Here is a 21,090-nt window from a genome sequence, read left to right on the forward strand (position 1 = left end):
CTCTTTTATTAAATGAAATAATTTATAACAAAAGGCATTTGTTCAGGGCAATGTTGCTTAGGAGAGCCTTCTAAGGAAGGCTGCCATGCTCGTCCATGTGGGCTGTTGCTGTGATTAACACTCCTTCAAACTGCCACATGCTTCCGTGGGCCCCTTTCTTACCAAACTGAAAGCAGTTTATTGAGGAAGCTGCAGTAGAAGACTCAAGGACCCACAGACTGGATTTCACTGTAATCTTGTGCACATTCTCCTACCCCTTGATGACTCCTGCCCCCACATCCCCTCCGCCAGTGGAATTGGAATACAGCATATGAGACTATCAAGGTACACGCTTCTTATAGACGTTCAGATTCTTAAATAAGAGAGCCAGCAATGTTGGGTGGGACCATATTTCTACTTTTCAGCAGTGGTTGAAGCCACCTACAAAATTTCTTTCTTCCTTTTCTACTATAGTTCTATATGTCTCAAAATCACATCTATAAATATTTATGATAATAGGCTAAGATGACTTTTATTTGTGATCTATTGACTATCTAGCACCATAGTCAGATCTCAAAGAGGGCTATCAGTGGCGGCTGTGGGTGGTTTTCATTTGTTGATCACCTTCTTTCTTTGGTGAATTACGTCTAGGTTGACATATTGATGTAGCAAATATTTTGTTCATCCAATGAGGTTAAAACATTTACGAGATGAGGATGCTTTAAAACACATTTGCAAGTTAGAGTTCTGACCCTTTCATCTCTGCCCTTTCTGGGGGTGGGACCCCTGGGGAAATGAAAATGGCACCCTCACCATGTCCTCCAGGTGCCACGCTAGCCAAGAAGAACTCTGGAGTCAATTAGACTCTTCAGAACCACTTATTTCATCTTCTTAATATTCCAAGTGAGGAATTTTAATTTCCTGTTACTTATCTGTGGATTTTTAAAAAATTGAACAGTTTTCAAACTTTTTACTTTAGCACCCCTCTACACGCTTAAAAATAATTGAGGTCCTCAAAGAACTTTTACTTATTTAAATTCTATCTGTTGATGTTTACCTATCAGAAAGTAAAGCTGAGGACTGGGAAGATAGCTTAGTTGGTAAAGTGCTTGCCTTGCAAGCACAAGGCCCTGGGTTCAATCCCTAGCACCACAAAAAAAAAAAAAAAAAAAAAAAAAGTAAAGCTGAGGGATCCAAAATATGTATTCATTTATTTAAAAATAATAAATCCACTATATGTTAACAGAAATGACATGTTTTTATTTTAAAAACAGTATTTTGTAATACCAAAAATTAGTTTAAATGGCATTGTTTTACATTTTGAAAATCTCATGTCTGACTTGATAAAAACAATTAGGTTCTTTTAACTTTTGCATTCAATATGGTGTTTTGCTTGAACTACACATAATTCAACTTTACACAAATATATAATTGGAAAGAGAAGCGCATTTAATAGGCTTTATTATTTTTATGATTGTGGATATTCTTCTCTGAGGTTATACCAAAACTCAACAAGATGTAGCTTCTTAAAGGTTATTTGCTATGTTGACCCGGGACCCTATAAATGAACTTTCATACTCTGTTATATTAAAATTCTTTGAATTATTTTGCATTTTGAATGAATCTTTTACCTGGGCATGATTTTCATAGCATTATGCCTTGGTCATTTGGAAAATACTAAATTACAGAGTTATACAGTTCTTTCAAACATTGCCACATTTCAATATCAAAATCATGTTCCATAATACTGTCACTGATCTCATCAGAAGCCTCCCAGTATTTGAAAGCTGCCAAGTTCACAGTAGCAGACATGAGTTGTACAGAATTCTAACTTGAAAAGCAGCTAAAGCAACTGAGGAACAACATTTTAAGTACTATTTAACTTTAATTAATTAAAATTTTAAAAGAAGGTGCAGTTCATGGATACCACAGTGCAGAGCAGAGGTGTATGACATTCTGGCCCACTAGGGAGGTAAATGTGGCTATAATTAAAACAACAGTCTAAATACAACTGTCCAGCAGACACTTTAGTTTTAAATATATATCAATAGTTCAAATATACACATATGCAAGTTATACATATATAACATGCACACAAACATATAATTATCTGAATTCACATAGTAATTACTATGTTAGAAGACTTCCATGATTCTTGATAAATTGTGTTCTACGTGTCCCCAGTACTTCCCACAGGATGCCACTCTTATCATATCTTTCCAGCATTTCTGTTTGACTAGATTTCAAGCTTTTGCTTCTTTCCATTGTCAACAGCCCTCTTCTTTTAGACTTATAGTGTGTACAACAGTCTCTTGTCTGTGGTTCTGCTTCCTATAGTTTCCATTACCAGTGGTTCAGCAAGAAGGCTGAGTACAGTAAATAAGATATGTAGAGAGAAACTGTATTCACATAACTTTTATTATAATATATTGTTATAATTGTCCTTTTTTACTATTATTTATCGCAATTAATATCTTCCTGTGACTAATTTATAAATTAAACTTTGTCATAGGTATGTGTGTGTAGGAAAAGCCACAGTACATACAGGGTTTGGTAATATCCACAGTTTCATCCACTGGTGGTCTTGGAGCACATCCCCAATGGATAAGGGGGGACATGTAATACCAGTTCTCTAACATTTCCTCAGTAATTCTTTCTTTTCCCAGAGTTCTTAGGCATAACTCAGGCTTTTATACTTTCCAAAAAATTAGACATATGTGATTAATAAGGTACATTTTCAAAACCACAGAAAATTCCTCGATTAAATAAACACTGAGAAGCACACAAATTTCATGGAGATATTACCCACTTGTCACATATTAGTAATTTGACAGGTAGTTGTTACATACTTCCTGGATATGGGCCTGTTCACTGATGGGTGAAATCCATCCTAAACTGAACCTTTGGAAATATCTCACAGTAATTCTTAATATTATACAATAATATTTAGTAAGCACTGTGCTCCATAAACAGCAAGACATTGTACTAGGTTGTTGAATGAGCTTCTTAATTCTTATAAAAATACCCAAAGAGGTAAGTGCTGCAGGATTTCCGCTACTCAGAGAAGAAGAAGAAGAAAGAAAAAAAAAAAAAAAACCAAGTGTTACATAAATTAAGCATCTTGTCCAGCAAATAGCAGCATTGGAATTCAACCCAGGCTTAGGGGGACTCCAGAGCCACCTAAGTGATAAATAGGAAGATAGATGTGTGGCTGGGTAGACGGATGGACAAAAAGGTAGAGGGAATGAGAGATAGGTAGATGGATACAGACAGAGGCAGTGAACACCCTTTACCCACTACTGCCAAGTGCATCAACACACAGAAGTCCAGCATGCTGTATTTGCAAGCTGGTCAGGTTAACAGATGGGCGACCAGCAGGGTACAGATTCAAAAAACAGAGCAAGAGCTGTGGAACACACAGCTCTGAGGTTCCTGAAAACCTCCACAAGCAGGTAGCAGGCAAACACATTCTGTTCTTCTGAGCACCATGTGGGTAAAATTGCTCTCTGTAGTGGCAGAATTTTGTTTTTCCCCGTTCGTAGTTACTGATCAAGAGACAGCCTCAGATGCTCCGGAGAAAAGCTCACTCTCCTCTCAAGACCCTCAGCAGCCCACGAGTACTGGTAAGTGTCAAAATCAATGAAACGTGACAAAAGATTGTGCCTGCTTGGGAAGGTCATATTAAGTTTTAGGAATATTTTTATTTTAATTTTTAATAAGACTACACAAGACCCCTCCCACTGGCTCCAGTTTTGTGTTGTCCTGAAATAGGGCTACGTCAGGAGGGCTGACTTAATGGAGGACCAGAGGGCCACAGGATGCTTTGACAATTCAGTCCTATTTTGCTTGAGATGTCATGCACACACACACACAATTGCACATGCGATAATGAACTTGAATTTCCTCTGGGGTAAATGACAAGGTTGAATTCATTTATGAGGAGACTCATTCTTTGTTTTCCCCACCTAGAACAGAGCAAACACAAAACACAGATTTGATTTCATTCAACACAGAGCCCAGAAGTAGGAGCTAGGATCTGGTGTTGTCACAGAATAACGAAATCACCTTTGAAGACACATCAATTACTTGGTTGTCAAAAACTTAGGTCATTTTTTTTATGACAGCATTGAGCTATAATAAGAATTTAGATAGCCTGGATCACAACTACAGTTTTTATTTATTTTTTTTAATTTCCAGATTTTTAGACAGTGAATCCACTAGATGTTTAAATTGGGGCAATAATCATATATTTAATTTAGCATTGTATTTTTCTCAGTATAGTCTCTGGCTAAATAGCAGGTGCTCAGAAAATGCAGAATGAATGAATGCTATTTAATGGATGGATGGATGGATGGATGGATAATTTGTTTTGGTGTTTTGAGCAAGACAGCCTCATTCAGGAGGTTACAAATTCCTCCATGATCCCTTTCTATTTCTTGTGGTGTCTCTATAATAATTTCATTTGGTAAGATAAGTGCTTTCAGATCATTATCATGTTCATAGTTCTGAGTATCAGATCACATTTTTAAGAATGTGTATCTTGAATAATATTTAAAAGCAAATGTTTGGGAGTTTTAAACACTGGTAAATACAACATGTACCATAGAGTTTTTCCAAGGCAATGGAAATTGAAAATATTATGAAGTGGAGCAGCCACATCACTTGCTTAAATAAGGCAATATTTTTAAACGTGTTTAGAATCTAGTTGTCTTTAAATTGGCTTGCACTTCTACTGAGCAACTCAATTTCCTGCTCTGCGTTTTCTTATACAACATAGGATTTAAGAAATATGGTCTCTAAATTCCTTTCAGCTTCCAATTTCTGTGATTTTATTACTGCTAATAACTCCCACGTTCAGGGGCATGGAAGGCTTCATTCCCCTAGAGGTCCACACGGTGGCGCTGTGCAATGGGCTAAAAAGACTTCGAAAAGAAAAAGAAGCAGGGAAAGTGAAAAATTGCAAAAATATGCAACAAAATCTGAAAAAGCCATCTTTTATTTTTATGATTTGTCTTATCAGGCAATGTCGCCATAGCACTTCTTATTTCTAAGGCTTGAAGGACAACTAAGGCTTTTATTTCAACAACAAAAAAAAGCATTGTTTTTTGCATTTTTTGGATTGTAGGTTCTTATTCAAAAGCTTGGGATGCCATTGCCCCGTGTTTTGTGATTATTTTGAATCATCCTAAGGACCTTCTTCCTAATATTCCTGGTCAGGAAGAAAGTATGAGATCGTGGTGTAAATTTGGGGTTCTAGGGTTCCACATACCATTTTGATATTGGCTCTGCCACTTATTTGCTGCAGGACCTTAGGGGATGTACTAATTTCCCAAAACCTTATTGTAGTGAGAAATAAAAGATACCAAGCACTCAGTTCAGGCCCTGGTATGTGGTAAGTCTCCAATAAACGTCTGCCTTGCCAGGTGCAGTGGTACACTTTTAGCCCTAGCAACTTAGAAGACTGAGGCAGGAGGATCGCAAGTTTGAGGCCAACCTTGGAAACTTAGCAAGGCCCTGCCAAAAAATAAAAAGGGCTGGAGAAATAGCTCAGAGGAGAAATGCCCTGGGTTCCATCCCCAATGCTGCAAAATAAATAAGTAAAATAAAAATAAACTTTTGCCTAAAAAATAAAAATAAGGCAAAGGGAACCTAGCCATTTGCAACTATTTTTGCAAGAAATAGTAGTTCCAAGTGAAATAAGTCAGACACAGAAAGGCAAATGCTACTAGTTCTCTCTCGTGTGTAATAGCTTAAAAATTTGATCAGGGCTGGGCATATAGCTCAGTTGGTAGAGTGCTGGCCTCGCAAGCACAAGGCCCTGGGTTCAATCCCCAGCACACCCCCAAAAAATTGATCCAAAAGTAAAAGAGAATAGAATAACAAATACTAGAGGCTAGGAATGGGGCTAGATGTAGGTTTGATTGCAGGCACCAAAATACAGTTAGATAGTAGGAAGAAGTTCTAGTGTTTCACAGCACAGTACGATAACCATGGTTTATATTAAACTATTATGTATTTTATGAAGAACTAGAGGAGAGGAGTGTGAAGGTTTCAAACAAAGAAATGATGAGATGGAAACGCTCCCGTGATTTGGTCATTATACACTGTCCTATAAAAATGTATAATTATTATGTTATTTAAAAAGAAAATTTAAAAAATTTAAATTAGTTTTTCAAAAATGAGCTCATTTTTTTAAAAATGAGGACCACTTAATTTGGCTCTCAAACTGCTTTGGCCAGAGTATATATAGTTACAGTCTTTATTTATTTATTTATTATTTATTTATTTTGGTGCCAGGGATTGAACTCAGGGGCACTTGACCACTGAGCCACACCCCCAGCCCTATCTTGTAAATAATTGAGAGACAGGATCCCACTGAGTTGCTTAGCACCTCGTTTTCGCTGAGGCTGGCTTTGAATAGCCTCGTCCTCCTGCCTCAGCCTTCGGAGCTGCTGGGATTATAGGCATGCACCACTGAACCCAGCTCACAGTTCTTTTTATGCTGCTAAAACCGAATGCCATAGACTGATTATTTAAAATGAACAGAAACTGATTGGCTCACAGATTGGGAGGCTGGGAAGTCCAACAATGAAGGGCCACATCTGATGAGCACCTTCTTGCTGTAGCCAAGAGAGTGCAAGAGAGAGAGAGCAAGAAGGGCAAACCCACTCATTCCCTTGCACTAATGGCCTCAGTGCATTCATGAGGGTGGAGTCTCCACCATTCAAACACCTTTTGAAGGTCTCACCTCCTTACACTGCGGTGGCAACTGCATTTCAATATGAGTTTGGGAGGGGACAGGCATTCAAGCCCTAGCAGTTATAGGCAAGAATCATGAATCGAAGCTACAGGTATAAAACATTTCTTACTTTCTTTCACCATAGTCTCAATCATGGAAAATTCTAGTATATCAGAGATTGACATGGAAGAGAAAGAGCAAACTACTCAGTACCTTGACGTGACCACTGGTAAGTATCACCCACTGCATTTAGAAGAAATACTTGACATTGTAACCTCTTAGTAGAAAAATTCAATGGCCTTCTCCAGTCCTCATTTTCTTGACCCTTCTGCCCTTTATGACACAATGAACTAATCACTCTCTTGTCCCTTCTTGACTTCATTGTCTCCTGCCTTCCTTGACATCTTTGCCTGGTCCTATTATTTTTTGCTAACCCCAGTTTTTCTATATTCATTAGCTAACTCCATTTCCTCCTGACTTCTTAAATGTGGGTATACTTCTGATTTTACTGCTTCATGTTTTGTTCTTAATTCTTAAAGAGTTTAACCCACCCCACCCCCATTCTTGTGATTGTTCCTGTTGCCTGTAGGAGGAAGGTTTCCATACCTGTATTTCCAGAACATTCTTCTGAGCATTAGTCCCCGATTCATTTTCTATCTATCTCTAACCTAATTTTCTTTCATCTCTTCAATATCGCTAAAAACCAAATAGCAACTTTTCCCACACCTTTTTCCTCAACTTGTCCAAAGTAGAGCCCCAAATCTGTGTTATCCTTTATAATTGTGGGTTCATTGTACAGATTCAAACACATACATTTGTGCATATCCACTCCCCAGCTTATATAAAAACAGCCTGTTTCCAAGGAGTTTTGAGTCTTTTCTCTTTCAGGTATGTTGTCATTATCACTGCCGCCCCTGGATTTAGAACCTTAAAATCTCTTGTATGCAATATTATAACATTAGTTTCTCATTCTCTGGTCCATGTTTGGCACTGGATGTCAAAACATCCCTTTGCACTCTGCACACCTGTGTTCTGAAAACCTTTATGGCTTCCCAAAGTCTACAACACAGAGTTGAGCTCCCCCATCCTGTAAGGTGCACCCCGTCCTACCTCTGCAGTCCTACCTCTAAAGAATCCCTGCGAGAGGCACACGTTTCTCTGAAAATATCGTGTTCGTCACACTCCCCTCGTTTATCCTAACAGCCCTGATTGGAAGGAGAAACTGCATCCTTATTATCCTTGCTTCTCCTGCAAGGCCAGTATCTTCCCTGAAAACGTTCCTGACCAATTCAGCCCTCAGCAACCACTCTTGACTCTGAATCCCAGAACACATTATTATATCAACACATGTTGTGCTGGCGATATAGCCCATCATGTAGAGTGCCTGCCTCGCATGATCGAGGCCCAGGTTCGAGTCCCCAGCACTGTGGGATTGTGGAAATAACACATGTAGACCTAGAATTTTGCAAAAGATATCTTACTTTTGTTTGTTTTTATTAATTAATTACTTTATTTACATATAGAGAAAACTACCTCCTCAATTATAGGAATCGTGTCTTAGAAGCTCCAAGCATGATATCCTCCACATGGCTGGCACTCCTGAATTACTTATTGGGTGAGATGTAGAACACTGAGCAAAATTATAGCCCATAGAATCAGAATTCTAGGTTTAGAAACACTTTTTAGGGCTCATGTAGTTTATCCCCAAATGCCTTCATGAAGAGCCATATTTAACCCAGCCAAAATAAGTGAATTTCCATTTGATTTAGTTAGTTCTCCAATCTTCTTAACAATCCCTTTTGCTACCTGACTTCATTTTGCTAAAAGCCATTTCTTATAGCTAATTTGAATCCCCTGACAATAAGTCAATATTCTTACTTGCTTTCCTCTAGAAATGAAAAACAAATATTTCTATGTTACTTTTTAAAAAAATTTTCAAATCATCCTACAGGATTGCTTTGTTGAATTGCTTTGTTTGCAGAACGTGAATAAAGTGTGCTCTTTACCTTCAGGAGTGAGCTCTGCCCCATCTCTTTGTTTAGCCTATATGACATTGTGGAAGTATCGTATATATCCCTCAATAATTGAAGGGCGACAAAAAGAACAATGCTTAAAATCATCTCATTTCCCTTGTAGAAGCAAATCCTCAGTATATGGGATTGACGAGGAAGAAAAGCGGCATTCTGCTGCTCACGCTGGTGTCCTTCCTCATCTTCATCCTCTTCATCATAGTGCAGCTCTTCATTATGAAGCTGCGGAAAGCACACGTGATATGGAAGAAGGGTGAGTGGGCAGAGAAACTGATGGAGGTACAAGATGCCCAAACGATCCGCTAGAAAAAAGAAATTCTGTCAATTAAAGCTCTCCTGTGAGTTCTTGCACAATCTAGTTGATAAATGAGGACTCGAATAAGCAAATGTTTGTTTTCCAGTAATTATGGCTTATGAATCTCCGTGACTTCAGTCTGAGAGCACATGACCAACAGAAGCTGGAGTTGCTCTGGGGATGGCATTAAACTACACATACTTCTATTCACAAAAGGATGCAAAATGGAGAGCTAATACATTCATTCATTCAATAAACATTCATTGAGCACCTGCTGTGTGCCAGGTACTGTTCTAGGCACTAAGGACACATTTGTCAACAAGACAGAACAGGTCCCTGCTCTCAAGGAGCTTATATTCTAGTTGCAGATGAGGGTTGAATGTAATAGACTGTTTTGGTCCCATTGCTACTTTGTATGAATGCATTCATCCTCCCTCAACTATAATATATTAGTAATTTTCCCTTAATTGTACTAATTAAAAAACTACTGAAAGCAAAAAACATTATTTTGCTAGTATGGGAGATACCTATTAAAACACATAGACTCTGGCCAGGCAGAGTGGCACACTCTGGCCTGTAATTCCAGTAATTTGGGAGGCTGAGATAGGAGGATTGCAAGTTCAAGGCCAGTCTTGGCAATTTGGAGAGACCTTCAGCAGCTTAGATCCTGTCACAAAATAAAAAATAAAAATGGGCTGCAGATGTAGCTGGGTAGCAAAGTACCCCTGGGTTCCATCCCCAGTACCAAAAAAAATAAAAATAAAATAAGTAAATAAATAAGTTATAAAATACATAGATTCAACACATATCAGAGTTAAAAGAAACCCTAGAAATTATTCAGAATAATTGTCTATTCAATTTATTCCATACACATGGAGCAGGATTCAATCCTTTCTTTCCAAGGGATTATCTACACCTGTGCCATCCAGTACAGGAGCCATAAGATGGCTATTGAGGACTTGAGGTGTGACTAGTCCCCAAGGAGATGTGCTGTAAGGATAAAATACACACCCAGTTCTGAAGACTCAGTACACAGGCTTGTACACTCAACCAGGAATATAATATACCTAACAATAATATCGTGGATGTTCTAGTCAAATAATATGTTATCAAATCAATTTTACCTGCTTCTTTTTACTTCTTGAATGTGGCTAGTGGAATTATTTAAATTTCATGTGTGGCTTCTACAGTGCTACTGAACAGTGCTGATCTAGCCACGTTCGGCCCAAACACCTCCAGCAACAGAGAAGTGCGTATGCCCCGAAGCAAAATACTACAACTTTGAAGAGCTCTGGCTTTTTGCTAGTTTAATATATTCTCTGGACTGTTAATACACTAATATGCTCATTATAAGTAAGCCTGGAGGTAGGACCTCACTTTTCATTGTACCTGGGCCTGCCCAGTAGGCCAAGGTCATAGTATCATCTCAGAATTCCCCATTTACTATTCACCCCCATCTTTCTTTTGGGCTCCTACATTTGTTCCTCTCTGAAGGACAGTATTTGCTTCTATTCTGCAGTCACTGAATTCTTATAGTGCCTTGTACAGGGTCTATAGGAATCCTAGTAAAGACTAAAAGTCACATATTGAGTTAATGAGAACGAGTACAGCAGGGACATAAGACAGTTATTGATCTGTTACCAAGGCATCAGCTTATTCAAATAAACATTTCTGCATACGAAACATGTCCAAGGTGCCAGATATTAACAACTCAATTTTTGTTTCTTGCAGAAAAGGAGATTTCAGAACACACCATAGAAAGTTACAGATCAAGGTCAAATAATGAAGAAACATCTTCCCAAGAGAAAAATGGACAAAGTAAGTCAACTGGGTAAACTGATATTAGAAAAATGAGATTCATTTGTCAGTTCCCTTTAAGGAGAAGGAGGGAATATCAAAGCTTAATCTTCAGCACTAGAAAATCAATGTCTCAAATCACTTTGAAGATTTAAGGAAGTGCATCATAAAAAAACAATCAGGCCAGGTGCAGTGGTGCACACCTGTAATCCCAGAGATGGGGAGGCTAAGGCAGGAGGATCACAAGTTCAAAGTCAGCAGCTTAGGGAGACCCTAAGCCTCTTGGCAAGACCCTGTCTCAAAATAAAAATTAAAAAGGGGGGCGGTGGTGGACTGGGGATATGACTCAGTGATTAAGTGCCCCTGGGTTCAATCCCTGGTATCAAAACAAAAACCAATCAGAAGATAAGGTCCTGTTATGGAAGATATTTCATGCTGGCTCCTGTCACACACTGGGGTGCTGTGTGCCCTTCCTGTGCCCCAGAGTGTACTACATACACCTTTGTTAATGAGGCACTTCCTAGACCATACTGTGATTTCTGGTGATTTGATTTACTACCACAATATTCTTTCATCTTTTGAGTAACTGAATTTATTGGTATCCTTGGATCCTAGCACAGGGCCTCGCACAAATGCAATGCTTGGTAAAGTTGTATTGAATAAATGAATACCAGCTTTAACTAATTCAAGCAGAAATGTTTCAGGTCCTTTGGGGTAGCTTCATTGTGATTCTTTAGGCAAAATAAGTAGAGAAAATGAAAAGAATCTTAATGGGAAGGAGGGCAGTGGGGAAAATGGGGGTGGAATTCGATGAAGATTCAGTAGGCTACTTCTAGGGAAAAGAGTGAGAATTGTATAACTTTTCAACTATTTTATGTCCTCCATGCAAATTACTTTAATCTGCCTTCCAGAAGTTGCAAGAAATGCAGTGAGCTTTGTCTCCAGATTCTCTTGGTTTAACTGAGGTTTTTGTAGCAAGCTAGTCTTTTGTAACACCTCTGCCTTTCCTTTTGTTTTGACCTAGTAGAGTGCAAATGGAAAGACAGAAGAGATGTGCTAGCAAAAAGAGAGACACAGTGAATTGACTCTGTGAGAATGGTGGGGGAGGGAGGAAAAAATGTGTGTAAACTACATCTGACTGACAATAGGTGACAAAGCATGGAGAATGATGTTAGTATGATGTGTAAACTGGGTCGCTTTCCTAGGTGAGGGAAACCAAACAGCGGGAAGAGAACTATGCCCTTTAGCAGGAAAAAAAAATATCCCTCAGCTCGGCTGCTGAAAAGCAGAACCCCTTGCAGTTCAACTTAAAGGAAATTTTAAAATGAGGACCTGCACGGACAGGGATATCCCTGGGATTCACCAAGTTCATAGGAGTTTGGGCTTTCTTTTGGGTTCAGATCTCTTTCTTCATCCTCCCTGCCTCCAGTGTTTTCGCTGTATTTTTTTGCACATTTAAAAGACATCTCTACAGTTGTCTCTAGCCTCCACATCCGGTTGCATAGGCTTTGAGGGGTCTTCCTCCAGCCCTATATTTTCCATAAGCCTTGTTATTTTTAATATGCAATTGTGCTGAAAAGCAATGTGCTTTTTTCAGCAACACACATGTTATATTACAGCATAAATGTCGATATATTTCATTTCAGGTTTTGTAGTATGTTGTTTAGGTAACAAGACTTAAAATTAAGGCATAACAATGCGTTCAGACCATTTATGTGTCTCAGGGAATCTTCAGTTTCATAAAACATTAACATATGGACCTTAAAAACATGAAGATCCCTCAAAGCGTTTCAATAAATGGGTGCACAGTGGTTCAGCAGAAATGTTTTTCTATCCTTTTTTTTTCAGCTTCTCACTCTAAGCGCTGCATGAATTACATCACGCGGTTGTACTCAGAAGCAAAAACAAAGAGGAAGGAAAATGCAGAACACTCAAAATTAGAAGGAAAGCACACTCATATCCCAGAGAGCATTGTGTAGTGCTCCCTGAAATAGGAGATGATTTCCAGTCAGCCGTGCCATCAGCAGAGCAGCCTGTGGGAAGGAGCATCATTACCGTGACATGAAAAGTATCCTTTGAGTGCAGTGTGAGGCGGGGTCTTCTGAGTCAGGGCAGCAACATGGGGACCAAACCATGGACAGAAAGCTCATAGTTTAAAGAAAAGAAAGCAAGCAAGCAAGAACCTATTATTCCTGATACTACTTCAGAGCTCCTGAGCCTGTGGATCAGGGTCAATGTGACCAGCTAATATCTTACCTTGAAGAGAACAGGAGTTTTTAGATACTGGGCTCCAGTAGAACTACTTTTAAAAAATAATTCTTTAAAATATCTTTTCTTCTGGTCATCTTTGAGATGAGAAGTACCTAAAGAAGATCTCTGATCCTAAGAGGTTACTTTCTAGATGGACTTTAAGAAGATATAACCAACACATGAGCGACAGGGAGGAGTCGTGCATCACTATGAATGAATCCAGGATGGACACAAAAGCCCAAGACACAAGCAGTGAGCTCAAGAAAGGCCCAAGGATTAGAATTTCTTAGACTTTATTCCTAAATTACTTGAGCTGACCTGATAGACAAAGGGTCTAACCTGGTGTTTCCATGTATAAGAGAAGGTAATAAGTTCAATTGACTGATTGTTGACCTAATGAATGGTTTTTAAAAATTCTTTAAGCCAAGCACAGAGGCACATGCCTGTAATGCCAGCAGTGAGGAGGCTGAGATGGAAGGATCATAAGTTCAAAGCCAGCCTCAGCAACTTAGCGAGGCCCTAAGCAACTTAACAAGACCCTGTTTCTAAATAAAAAAAATAAGAAGGGCTGGGAACGTAGCTCAGTGGACCCCTGAGTTCAATCCCCAGTGCCAAAAATTAAACATTTTTAAAAATTATTTAATAAAGAGAAGAATGTATACTTGTTTTCCTAATGATTGTGATCCAAGTTGCACTTCCTGTTTTCACATATAAAAGTGACGTGTCTTCTTATTTTGTTTCCTATTATTTTATTTAAGGCACGGTGAACTGGCATTATGTAGAATATTTCTCAGTGTTTGGATCTGAATAAACCAATTTTAAAATAACACACAAGCACACCCATATACGAGTTTGTAATTTGTTACAGGGGACAGATCCCACTGTGCTGATTTTCAAAACTTTTTAACAAACACAGAATTTCAGAAAAGCCTAAAGATAGCACAAAGCACAACTCACTCTACTTAAGAGTGAGTTGACACAATGCCCACCACCCGGCTGTCAAATACCTCAGTGTGTGCTTCCTACAAACAAGGATGCTCTCCTCTGTGACCACAAATGCAACCATCAAAATCAGGAAATTAACATTGTTATGTTTCTGCTAATAGTCTTCAGACGCCATTCAAGTTTCTCTGATTATCCCAATTGTCCCAAAGGACCCAGCTCAGATTCACACTTCATCTTTACCTAATTCATTCTGGAACAGTTCCTCCATCTTCTCTTTATTTTTGTGACCTAGATATTTTTGCAGGATACAAGCTAAGTATCTTGTAGATCATCTCTTAGTTTGGCGTTGTCTGATATTTCTGCATGATAAAATTCAAGTTATACAACTTTCATTGGATTGTCAAGAAGCCACGTTATTTTATTGCATTTTATTTATTCCATTCTATTGATGGCACTCATTCTGATCATTTGTTTCATACAGTGTCTGCCAAATTCCTCCACTTGTAAAGATACTTTCTTCTCCTTTGAAAGTCAGTGTTTTGTGGGGAGATACTGTGAAACTATGCAAATATTTTGTTCCACATCGAACTTTAAAGTTAGTCATCTATTTGCCTATGTGTGTATGAATTCACAGTTTCCTCTGATATTCCACCCGTTATAATCTGCTACTATCAAGTTAGTCCATTGCTAATTTCATATGGAGCTGTAGAAGCTGCCTTCTATGTCTGTCCAAAATATCCTCCTCAATCTTTAAGCACTTTCTTGTTTTCTGATATCAGATTTTTCAGGTTAATCTTAAAACATTTCCTGCCTGGCTCTGGAATCAGCCATTTCTCCTAGAATTTCTGGTTCCATTCAGTGGCAAATGGTATTGAGAAGCCAAGATCAGGGCTAGGTGTACTCATTGCTTTTGGACTGTCATTGTTCTCAAGACTTCTCAAGAGCAGCAGAATAGATGATAAATTACATAGGGGTGTGTGTAGTTGTATGTATGTACATATATACATGTGTATATACTTGTTTATATTTATGCCTATCTATTGAAAACCACAAATTTATTCTAGTTTTCTCCCTTTATGTATTTCTAACACCCTTCTCTGAGAATCTGGCTTTTATTATCCATAATAATTTCTTATTTGATCAACACCCCAAATGAAGGTCATCTCTCACCTCTGCTATCATCCTGTTCTCCTCAAGAAGTCTTCCTCTTACTTCCCAGCCTCTGACTTTCCATTTTGTGTTCCTCTCTCCACCCCCACCATGTGGATGCTCTGCTCACCATGCTTGGGCCCTGACACCCACATCAGGTGGCTCTGCTGTATGGAAACCTTGGTGCATCTGCACATACAAACACACATGCATGCACACACACTGCTGCATGTCAACCCTTCTCACCCACTCAGGCTCAGGTATAGCATGCTGGGCAGCTCACCCAGGGGCACTGCCTCTATAGTTTTTCTACTGCCACCACCACCATGGATTCCTGCTTTGCTCCACCCTATCTAAAGACTTTAGGGCTGAATTGTTTGGTAAAAGAAGTAAAGGAGTTGGGAGATGGGGAATGAGGCAGATGTCTTGCTTTTCAACGGAGTTTTAATGTGTAAAGACATCAAGGTCAGGCATGCCATTTATATAGTTTTGTAGTGGCTCTGAGTCAGAAATCATTCACAATACTATCAGTATTCTATGAACAACCCAGAGGGAAGAACACTTCCACTTCAGAGATGGTGCTTGTCATGGCTGATTAAACCTTGCTATTGTATTGGCAGACTCTGAGTCTATGTTTGCAAAGAATCCTCCCAAAGGATGTTAAATGTGACTGCTTCCATTTCTCCAGTTCCAACTCAAGAGACCAGACTAATGTGCCAACATTTCAGTAACATGCAAGGCAGAGGTAATCAGAGTCAGTCAGTTGTCAGAATTGCCCAAGAGGATTTCCTACAAGAGGGGTCCCCAGGTTCGTTCCCAGTGATTGGTCTCAGGAGACCTGAGGTGAAGTTTTAGAATCTGCATTTTCTAAAAAATTCTTGAATAATTCCAACAAGCTGGGGAACCCTGGCATGCGTAGCACTAACCAAAACTTTTCAAAGCATAGATTCATCAATGTTATTTTTAAGGTGACCATCATTTACCAGTGATCATTGTAAGGGGTTCATAGTGTCCGGAGACAGAAAGAACAACATCAGTGTCATACAGTCCTACCTAATGTGGAACGATATCCCAAAAAACAAGTGAAACACATTCTGTGAATAAAAACCCATGTTAGTGTCTCCATTCATGTTTGGCAAAGAGCAGAGGGAAGACAGGAAAAGAAAAATGACAATTGTTGGAAGACCTCCTATGAGTCACGTGATTTTTAGTGGGCATTCTAATTTAATCCTCATAACAATCCTGCATGGTAGGTCTTAAAGCACACATTTGACACATAAGAGATGCTTTAAACTCTACAAAATGACTTAGAAGAATTCCAAAATTATATAAGTAAGGGTGGAAACAGATGCTGATCCAGGTGTGTCTGGCTTCCATGTTGTGACCCATCTACTATGTTGAAATGAGACTCCAGGAGAACATTTTAGATGGAGTGAGATGTTAGAGAGCTGTGCTAATATCTTCCATTTGTCCTGGGAGACTGACACTTTGGGTCTCATCACTGGGCTCACTTGCCCTCTCTCTGATGTCAGTTGGGGAATGTGGAGTACCAGCAGGTGAGCAGGGCACACCTGAGGCTCAGGGTTGCTGATACTGACTGTGCCCCAACTGGAGGTCACCACTCAGGTTAGACAGTCCTCTCCATCTCTGATTCCAGAACCTACCTGCTTCCTTCACCTCATCAGGCAAAAGAGGATTCTAAGCTCACTTTTATAGTACACCCAAATTTTGAATCTTATGGTTATTAAATTACCTCAAACTGCCAGATTTAAGGGTATTGAAAGAATGGACATTTTTTTAAGCTGTCTGTTTTATCTCAACTCCCTAAGGTTTCCCTCCCAGTAATGGGAACAAAGCCCTTAAAGCTGTTCTCTGTTCCCAAACAGAGAGTAAAAGAGTAAATTGAGCCAGATAGCTAGATAGTGCTCAAACAGTAGGATTACCAGAAACTATTGACCAGAATCTACAGCCTGTTGTAAAACATTGTGAAACATGTTGTCAGCAAACCCAGACCCCCTTTGAAACTTCCTGGCAGCTTTGTCCCCCTTTTCCCCCTTTCATGTGTGACCCCTCCCGATGTGTGGTTTCTGCCTTTATAAACCTACAAGATTTTCTGCTAGGGACTCGACTCCTGGAGTTGGGTCCCAGCGCGCTGGAATAAACACCTCTTGCGGTTTGCATCAAGTGACGCCTCCTGCGGTTGATTGGGGTTGCCGTCCATCCATGGGACAGAGTTGGGGTTTCCTTTTTTGGGGGGCCTTACATTTGGGGGCTCGTCCGGGATAAGATGGCCCCCCCTCATCCGCGGAGTCGACCTTGGAGGTAAGAAGGGGTACCCCGAAGTTGTCTGTCTTTGTCTTGTGTTTTGTTAGTTGGTCTGGTTCTGTGAGCGCGCTTTCGGTTTCGGTGGCAGCCGTTCAGTGACTCGTGAGAGTGGCTGAACAGTGGCCGGCAGACGTGCCTGGGGGGCCACAGGTTGCAGCCCTGGGGGACGCCCTAAGGGTGGAAGGAGAGCCAGGGACGCCTGGTAGTCTCCGTCGGTAAGGGCGCTGATGGGGTTCAATTGGTGGATCAGAGATTGGCGCCCGTCTGTATCTGGTTCTGGTTCTGTTGTGTGTTTGTGGCGGAGGTGGAGGAAGGGTTGGAACAACTGGGGGGTTCTCGGCCCGGGCTACTCTCGGGTGGACCCCAAAGGTTCCTTCTCTGGACTCCCGCTCCGAACAGCCCTGAAGGGTAACTTAGCAAAGTAGCTTCAGTCTCAAAAGTAATGAAAAATAAGGTCTCATAATTTTAACATCCAACCTGTCTGGATGAGATGGCTAAAATGCCTTAGACACAGAGTTTCTGTTAAAACCTGTTAGATCCTTCCAGATCTCAGTCAAGGCTTACATTGAAATATAAATAAAAGAAGCCTAAAGGCTCAGTAGGAGACCGGTCTCAAACCCAGGGAAAGAAAAGGTAAAAAGAGTCTTTAAAACTCCAGCAAAGTAAATGCTATATTTTTAATTATATGTTTTTTTGAGCTCATGATTTTTTGATCAGTTCTATTTCTTATTCAACTAGAGTTTTTGAACATCTGTTACACTGCAATGGAGATTCACCTATAAAGTTACAAGGGCTTGATTTTGTGTTATTTGTATGTTGTGCTGTCTGATGTCATGTTTTGTCTGTATCAAAACTGAGCGCTCCTAAAATTAAAATTTAAAAATGGATCCAGATACTTTTAATTCACGTGATTTAAAAAAGGTTCAAATTGGGTAAACTAATAAGAGTAAAATGTCTTTGAAAATAACTTGCAAGTCTCTAGGTGGTCAAGCTAATAAAATATTGATGTTAATAAAATGTCTAATATCAATTGTTTCTAGGACTTTTCTTCAACAGGGAAGAGACAGCAAATACTGTTCAGGACACTTGTCTGATATCTTGGTTTTTTACAGAATAAGTGAATTAGAGTTAACATGTATGGGATTACTCTAATGTGTTTGTAGAGACATCTGATTAATTTACAAAGTTAAAATGCTAATTGTTAAATAACATCGAGTACTTTTAACTCCTTAAATTCCATGGGGTATCATACTTAAACATTATTGGTGTTTTCATAGGTTGGTAAATAAAAGGGTTTAAACTTGCTTTGTGTCATCACTAAACTAAAAACAAGGTTACTAAGAGTTATGTCCTAACAAGTGCAATTCTATATACAAAGGGTCCCAAAAGTTTCAACTGTGTTTCAATTAGAGTACTATAAACAACAGAATATTTAATCTTATTAAAATAGAGTAATTTATCTAAATTCAGAAATTTCATAAGAGTTGTTTCAGAATGTGAACAAAAAGGGGACAACGAATAGGAAAGAGAAAATAAAAGGTTCTGGGTATGGAAATATATTTAGTAAAAGGAAAAAGGAAATGTTTCTGGGTAAGAAAGTGCTTGTGTGATGAAATACATGAGGGTCTAAGTAAGTGCTAAGAAAGTCTGTGTAAGTAAAGGGCAAGTTTCAACAAGTTTGTGTGTAACTAAGTTGGTTATATGTATGTGAGACAGCTAAAACTATTGAAGGTTTTTCCTAAGGTGAAATACTAACGTTCTGATATAAACCAAAGTTTAATCTATATGGTAGAATGACATGGTAAAATGACAAGGATTTGAAACACTAATTTACTCTTAATTTTGTGTCTATTAAGTTTATTCTTTAGAACAATTAGTCTTAAAAATTGGGGTGGATACAATTATGGTTAAACAACTATTATAGAGTACTGTACTTTGTTACAGAGTATACATTTCTCTTTAAAAACTCAATTTGGTAAGATAAAAGTGTCAAGGTATTTGTGAAATGGTCACTAGTTGTATATTAAATGTGTTCATATTTTTCAGGACCACAAGTTTTTAAAGCAAGGAATTTATTAAGCTCTGCTATCCTCCAGATTAAACTTGTCTGTAATGGTAATCTTAAACTTATAAAGGGTAAATTTTATTGGGGATTTATTTCTATCATTTAATGTTCTATTATAGGACCTGCTATCAATAGGGTATGTGTAAAATTTGTTACTTTTTACACTGAGATAAAGAATTTCAAATGTAAATGTATTTCTAAACATTAGAGTCTGATTTGTTTAAAGGTTGATATTGTGAAATATGAAAGAAACATGAAAACATTTTGCCATTTAATCACAAAAGGAAAGTTAAAAGCTCTCTCAGTGCAGGCCATTTAGCTCATGTCGTAGAGTTCCTGACTCTCAAGCGGGAGGCCTGGGTTTGAGTCCCAGCACTCTCAGATTGTGGAAATAACAAAAGCTCTCTCAGCCTTTCTTTGATTCATGTTTTAGATACTATGTTAAATTGTGTTAATTATAAAGTTTATATAGACTCAGGAAACAGTATATGTAAACTACTTAATGGTATTTAAGGAAAAGAAGCAAAGATCAACATCAGAATTAGAACACTTAAGATCTGTAAAGAGCCCTGCCTTACCTGAGATAAGGCTCTGCCTCCCACCTTACTGCATGTTAGAGTGACTCCAAAATAAGCCAGACTTCAGCTTATTTAAAGTTATAGTCAAAAGATTGGTTCTTGTTGTAAAAGTACTGTGATCTCAAATAGGGGATAGAATGTAGTTCTCAATCAAAATTCAAGATAGCTATTATACAAGCTGAATATATTTTTACTCTTGCTAATTTCATTTTGTAAAACTGTTACCTGTTAATGTTTTGCAGAAGTAGCTGCTCCAAGAACAAACAACCTAGGTAACTTGTGATAATAAGCCATCACCTATAGAATAGATAGTGGTAACTTCCAGTACTAATGCAGACTCCAGTTAGATAAAAGGGTAAATAACTGTAAAGTTATGGACATTAAAGTTAAAGCCCATTACTCTTAATTTATGACTGGTGAGACTGGCTTGCTGGATAATTAAGATCAAACTTAGAAATTGGAGTTAAATACAGAGGTCAAGAAAAGTCCATATTTGGGTCTTGCCCTCAACGTTAGCCTGAACCCAGGGAATAAGAGAACTTCTCTAAGGAGCGTTGCAACTCTGGGTCACACAACCTCCTGATCAAGGAGATTGTTGAGACTAAAGGATGAAAAATCATCCAGTGCATCTGCTGCAGAGGAGGGTCATGGAAAAGGGGAAACATCCCTTGATGTTTCTAAAGGAAGTCACCCCATCAAGAGACCCTGCCTAACCAAAGTCACTGGTGGAGCTAAGGAGCCGCTCTTAAGTTCTGTACGAGTGACCCCTGTGGGAACTCAGCTGACTCTTTAACAAGACAGGAACCAGGTCAATTTGACCAGCTTGATCTTAGATACCCAGCAAAACAGTTAAAACCAAAATATAGCCATTCTTGGGCATTTAAAGGAAATAATAATTAAATGTAACTTAAGATGTACACTTGTATTAGCCCACTAGA

The 21,090-nt window shown here is 38.8% G+C and overlaps 1 protein-coding gene across 1 annotated transcript in view; it reads left to right on the forward strand.

Moving 5' to 3' along the window:
• CRTAM (cytotoxic and regulatory T cell molecule) overlaps window positions 1-13,182 on the forward strand; it is a 32,827-nt gene extending 19,645 nt beyond the window's left edge. Inside the window, exons 6-10 of the mRNA XM_079104515.1 lie at window positions 3,522-3,602; window positions 6,864-6,947; window positions 8,855-9,001; window positions 10,775-10,861; window positions 12,689-13,182. Of these exons, the coding sequence (XP_078960641.1) occupies window positions 3,522-3,602; window positions 6,864-6,947; window positions 8,855-9,001; window positions 10,775-10,861; window positions 12,689-12,819 (530 nt within the window). The 3' untranslated portion in view covers window positions 12,820-13,182. The remainder of the gene's footprint in view (window positions 1-3,521; window positions 3,603-6,863; window positions 6,948-8,854; window positions 9,002-10,774; window positions 10,862-12,688) is intronic.
• The last annotated feature ends 7,908 nt before the right edge of the window (window positions 13,183-21,090 follow it).

This window comes from Sciurus vulgaris (genome assembly GCF_902686455.1).
Source record: "Sciurus vulgaris genome assembly, chromosome: 11".
Taxonomy (NCBI): domain Eukaryota; kingdom Metazoa; phylum Chordata; class Mammalia; order Rodentia; family Sciuridae; genus Sciurus; species Sciurus vulgaris.